Source organism: Pollachius pollachius, assembly GCF_949987615.1.
Source record: "Pollachius pollachius genome assembly, chromosome: 9".
Lineage (NCBI taxonomy): Eukaryota > Metazoa > Chordata > Actinopteri > Gadiformes > Gadidae > Pollachius > Pollachius pollachius.
In genome coordinates, this window is record NC_136942.1 from 14,980,684 (window position 1) to 14,987,250 (window position 6,567).

Here is a 6,567-nt window from a genome sequence, read left to right on the forward strand (position 1 = left end):
TCCGCAGCATGGAGCCAGGGAGTCCACAACATATATTATTGATGATAAAAAGCCAGAGTCATTTATAAATAAATATCTCCAGGTGGCCAAAGCTGTTCAACACACACACACACACACACAAAAACATGCCCGCACTCACACAGTGTCCATTACCCCACTGAAAATTGCTGAAATAAAATATAGTAATTTCATTTCAATGACGTCGTTCTTTTATGAAATGGGCCTCCATTTAAAAGCAGACACCTGGATTTAACATTGATGCACTCAAAATTGTACGGTGAAATAAAAATGATAATAAAAGCATGATAATGCACTCAATAAACAAACAAATGCATACAGTACAGAATATTGAACTAACATCAAGGGAAAGAGACAAAATAATCAAGGGCATGGTGAGAACATAAGTGTATGCTTTGTCTCACATCCCCACCCACACCCACACACACACACACACACACACACACACACACACACACACACACACACGAACAGCCAAATTAGTCATTGCTCATCCAACTCCTCTCTGTTTCTTTTAACGTTCCACTTATATCACTTTTGTTAAATGCTGATCTTATTAAAGGAAACATTAACAGAAGGTTAAGAATTGAATGCACATTCAAAGTGGTCATCTCGAAGATTTCTGTTTAGTCCTCTCTTTCGGCTGTGTGGGCGAAAACCTAAATGTATGCTGCTACACATAAAAGTGAGTTGAAGAGCGAGTCTGGTGCGGTAGCTCTGCCTTCCCTTTCTGGAGTACCAACCGCTGCTGGGTGATGGAAAAGACGTCACATACTGCGCTGCGTGTGATTTGACACGTGGTTCTTTATACTCATAACACTGTAAATGCAAGGACTTTAATCAGCGGGGCCCAGACCCAATCACCATTGTGCTACCTCACTCGGCGATAGATAACGACTCAGCTGACGTTTATTTAAATAAAAATCTTTGGGAGATCTTTGAGATTGCCACTTTTATATCCAAATTACACACTTCATTCGTAAGAGCTTTCTAAATACACATGAAAGTATACAGAGCTTAACAGATACCTAAACACTTTGCAGAATTATGCTGCGGCACAACAGACAACGCATTAAACAAAGATAATACGGTTATGCACAGTCATCTTATCTCTTGAATCCCCACAACAAGGATAAGCCTCAGACATCTCGGTCTCTCCGGATGTGTTTAGCTTCTCCAGTGGAACACAGCGCCAGGTGCCTTAGGGAACCTCTGTTATGGGAGTCTGGGTGGGTGGTGCACTAGTAAAGTGGTAGGATAGTTAGGGGGCCCCCACATCATGGTTACGGTATTTATGCTGGCCATGGAGTAAACACGCATTACAGAATGTACTCTCTGTCTATTCGGTTTTCTATAAATATTATTTTTATTTTTATATTCAGGGCTGTATATATATATATATATATAAAAATGCATTGGTGCATTACATGAAGCTAGAGGAAACAAATGTAATTTTAATGATTTAAAAGGTGTGCATTTCATAACACATATCTCTGAAAGCCTGAGACGGCCATGTGCGCACATCATTCACAAATATATGTTAAAATGTGTAAAGATATACATATCATGTGGCTGGTTTGCCTTAAAAAGGACAGGCTTAAGGGTGGGGAATGGGTAAGTTATTCGGGTGGAAAGTGCTGTTTTTACTGTATGCTTCGATGCCTGCATTGGGATCATTTTACGAGAAAATCTTGAACGATATATTCAATATCACAATATTTAGGATGTATGGATCAGCTTCTGACCCAAAAGGTTGTTGTATATTGAGAAGGTCAGACAGCTGAAACACCCTGAATGGTGAGATGAAGATACCTATTGGAGGTTGATACAATCGTATCTTATCCATTAGCTCCCAATAGGATGACTGATGTGTATCAAATATCTTGTATGAAATGAACTTATGTTTGGGCCTTGTATTTTGTTAGCCATTTGCAAAATAAAAAAATAAAGCTAATGCTAGTTGCATTGGTTTCATGCTGCCATTCCGACATAGTGCCAGTCAGGCATGCCCCCATTCCGACATGCCCCCATTCCGACAGGCGCCCATTCCTAACCCTTACCCTAACCCTAACTTTGACAATGGAAACAGAAATTGTCGGAGTAGTGGGGCGTTTGAAAACAACGGAAGTGCAGACAATTAGTTGCAATGTTGGAGAGGGGGTATGTCAGAATGGAAGGTGGTCCCCAGATGCATTGTGTCAAAGGCTGTGCTTCAAACGTAGCTGAACCTTTAATGAACCAAACGATGACAGAGGACCAACACCATAGACCTATGAGGCCATGCTAATTCCAGAATACATACTGCTATTTCAATTGGGTCGATTGTATTGCGGTCGATTGTGTGGTGGGATCATTATATATTAAACAACACAAACACTGCCTGTTGTCTGCATGGAGGCCTGCGCTGAACCACCCAAAGGCACCGACTTGGCAACAAAAAGTGAACATTTCTAGCGTAAACCGTTGGTGTCTTGGACCAATCATGCAGCTGCAAGGGGACAAACTGGAAGTAGCAACAATTTAGCTTTCTCTTAAGAGTGAGGGCCATACCAAGATTCGGGAAGTATTGACGATATTGAGTATCGTCGTGATTGTGAACGTACCATTAGTAGGATCTCATCATCCTATGACAATATGATAGAAAATATGAGTAAAAATGTGGATCTTTAAAACTCCCAATGGGTGTTGCATCTGTAATAAATTCAGCTATGAGCATGACATGTAAATCAAGCTGATATCGTTTTGCTTGAAAGTTAAATAGCTGACAGATGTGAAAGCTTGGTGAACAGCATCTTTTTTCATTTCAAAGATATAAACGGTACATCCTAATTGCTGGCAGGTCACAGATTGTGAATCATTTATACATTCATCTTCCGTAGACTAAATACTATCGGGAAAAACATCTCACAGGGAAATCTGTCAGGATGTTGTTTTCTATGTATGTGGATTGTGGAGGACAAGCACCAAAAGGTGATCACGACATTATATTGATGGTCAACTCTCAATTCAAAGGTCAGAGAAAAGTCATTTAAAGTCTGGAAAAATAACATAAAAATTGAATTGAAATAGAAATTTGTTTTTTGTTTTTTTATTCTCAATAATCTTGCTCAAAATATTAGATAATATATAAATTGGTACACAATATGGATGTCTTCCTTCAGTGCAAAATACAAGAATATAAAATGTAGGCTCCAATAAATGTTAAGAAAGATACATTTTTTTGAAGTTATGTTTTGCACAGGGGCATCTTGATGCTTCATGTTTACTTAATGATGTGTGCTTCCACAACTTGAAAACAAAATTGGCTCATAGCCAAGTAAAGTTTGCAACATAAAATAGCAACATAGAAATAACTATTGTGGGTAGGATTTTTGTGGCTGTCCTTATTGCTCTCAAACACGAATTATCCACAATTCTCACCTCATTTAATATTTTGAATCAAAATAATGACTCTGTGGACTGCTGGAAACGTCTTGTGGAAAACAGTTACGCTTTTTAGGCGATTTCACTTTCTTTGTCACACAAGCCTTCTAGCTAGCCAGGGGCTAGAACAAGGCCCATTATCGTCACCACAGAATACAAAAAAAAACGATGTGAAATGCTAATGCTAAAGTCCTGTGAAATGAAATCTAAAAACAGAACACCCTCTCCTAACTCAGATACTGTCTGCTACACTGGTTTCTCTTGGGGTTGAGTGTCTCCACCGATCCTTTGCTGATCAGCTGAGGGAACAGACGAGACCTCAGGCACGACCCACCACTTTTGCCTCTTGGTCTTTGGCTCGTCTCTGCACTCTCTCTCCCTTCCTCTTCCTCCTCCTCCTCCTCCCCCTCCTCCTCCTCCTCCTCCTCCTCGTTGCTGGAGCTGCTGCTGTTGTTGTTGTCGATGTCCAAATCTAATTCGGCTCCGCTGGGCCTAGGACAGCTGTACATGGAGTATTCTATCTCCTCAAGGCACGGGGGCTCATCGTCTTCGAAACAGCTACAGAGGAGACGGGTGTTTGGATGATTTAGTGTGAGCGTGGAGGGAGATGGAGAGAGAGGCAAGTGACAGAAGAAAAAGAAGGCCGGGGAAGGGGAGGTTTGAAATATGGAAAGAAGGGGGAAAAAAAGAGAAGAGACAGAAGTATGTTAATCCACTTTGAGCCAGATGAGTGCATTATTGTGAGAGTCGTTCTGCTGGCATAACTTTCCCCTGCTGTTAGCTCTTTCCCAGTTCAACTATGTTCAGATTGTTGGTGAGGGGACAAGGGACAGTGGGAGGACAATGAATGGAAGAGGTATAATCAGGTATAATGGACCAGCAACTCAGACTCCTCCCTGTCCAACCCTACTACTGAGATCCTTAGGGAGACAGCGTCAAATTAGGAAAGCATAACAAAAAGTAAGGACACCATGGATAATAAAACCAAAGCTCATAGCACTGCCGAAATCAGCAGAGTAGAATAGAGACATGTTTAATAAATATAATATATTTTGAGTGTGTGCAAATTTATATCAAGCAATGGTCTTGTTTGGAGGGGTTGAATATGAAGCACAGTGTGAGCAAAGATAATATTTCCCATGAATGGTTATTTCCTTTTATTTTCCTAAAGTGCTAGGAACACTTGTCTGGGTAGGTGAGGAAGGTAAGCAGGAAGGAAAGACTAAGCTGTAAAGGGAGGCTTAGCTAGAATAAAAGGTGCTACCACAGTTTGAAGTGCACATATTATTTACCCATACTAATCACAACATCTGCTGTCAGATGTTTCAAAAATAGATTAAAAAACAACAACAACAACAACAACAACAACAGAGAAAATAAAAAGCCTGGATACACTTTATTGCATTGATGCCGTCTAGGAAGTGGACGATTTATTATTTTACAGACAGAGAGGTGACCTTGAGATAAAAGGGAAGCCATGTTGATTGACAGCTGACAGGAGGCCCTGGCATCAATAATCTGATTATACATGCTGGTGATGGAAACCACTGGGAGTTGGGGAGAGAGAGAGCGAGAGAGAAAGAGAGAGAGAGAGAGAGAGAGAGAGAGAGAGAGAGAGAGAGAGAGAGAGAGAGAGAGAGCAAGCGAGTATGTGGAAGGGGAAAAGGAGGAAAGAGAGAGAGACATAATGAAGGAATGCAAAGGAAGAGATGAGGGGATGAGGAAGTTAATAAATATGAGAAAGGAAAAAGAAAATAGAAACAAAGAGTAAGTGGGTTATTGAAGCATGCTGATTGAACCTCATTGTGTGTGTGTGTGTTTGTGTGTGTGTGTGTGTGTGTGAGCTATGAATGACAATGATGCAGGACTAGTCTGCAAAGAGACAACAGAGGCTAAATAAACGGAGGTAATTGCCAGCCGCTCAAAACACAATCTGCGTACTGAACCCTATTCAGGAAACATAATTCCACATTTGTGCTGGCAATATATATTGGATAGTTTTATTACTGGGACTATCATTATTGTTATTGTTATTGACTAAAGAATGATGGAACTCTGAACCAACTCATTTTCAGCTGTCAATCAATGACAAGCTTCAACAGGAAAACTGATTGATTTGCTAAACAGATTTTCAAAGATTGTATGTGTAACCCCTTTCCTATTATCAGGAGCTCTCTGCTGCCACCGGAGTCGCTCGGCACAAAACAACAAGCGGTAAATGATAGTGTTTGGTTGCTGCTGAAAGATAGACTGCCTCCCCCTCCACCCTCATCATCATCATCATCATCATCCTCACCAAACGCTTCACTGGTGATTACAGGGGCAAGAGTACATTGTTAACATGGTCAGCATGCCAGATTATGACACTTGAACATTGATTGAGTGACTGTGTGTGGTATCGTTGGAGGGTTTTCTTTTAAATCCTGGTGTGCCCCCCATAGACGTATTGATGTCATGGAGTTTTAACTCAAGGCATGAATTATTTTGTGCGTCTAATTATTTGAAAGATGAAGGTGGGCCTTCAGGACAATTGTTTCCTCTATCAAATGTTTTATTCAGGCGGTACCCCGCGAAAATATGTTAAGGTCTAGTCTAGAAGTCATTACGTTCAAATTAGAGATCAATCGCTTGTTTTGTTTCTCTTTATAGTAAAATAACATGAATTATCATTATGAACACAAGTCTACAGTGACCTTGTGTTTAACACTCAACAATTAAATACACATTTTGGCATACTGCATAAAACTGTGCACTCCCAAAGGAGATGTTTGGGACTGAATTTCTAAAATACCAGCGAAGTGAAAGAGAATATTCAGTAATTCACGACCAATTCGTGTTTAAATAGCCACTTCTGTTTCTTCTAATTTTTTAGAAGCCATTGCAAGGCTATTGACGAAAATAACACACTAAAACCAGGTTGTGGTATTTTAATATTGTAAAAAGTATTCAAAAGGAGGATGCTAAAGTGAAAAGAAAAAAACAATTGCATCATAATTTCTCTAACGATTTATAAGTGTGTTCATATGCAAATGATTTAATCAGTAATTTGTGCAGTGGTGAAGGAGAGCTGATAATACTGTTGATTTCCCTCAAGCTGACATGGTAATTATTATGGGTTTGATTTCC

At 40.0% G+C, this 6,567-nt stretch overlaps 1 protein-coding gene across 1 annotated transcript in view; it reads right to left on the minus strand.

Moving 5' to 3' along the window:
• Nucleotides 1-3,668: 3,668 nt before the first annotated feature.
• agbl1 (AGBL carboxypeptidase 1) overlaps nucleotides 3,669-6,567 on the minus strand; it is a gene marked incomplete at both ends in the record, with an annotated part of 93,980 nt that continues 91,081 nt past the window's right edge. Inside the window, one exon of the mRNA XM_079742892.1 lies at nucleotides 3,669-3,999. Within this exon, the coding sequence (XP_079599018.1) occupies nucleotides 3,669-3,999 (331 nt within the window). The remainder of the gene's footprint in view (nucleotides 4,000-6,567) is intronic.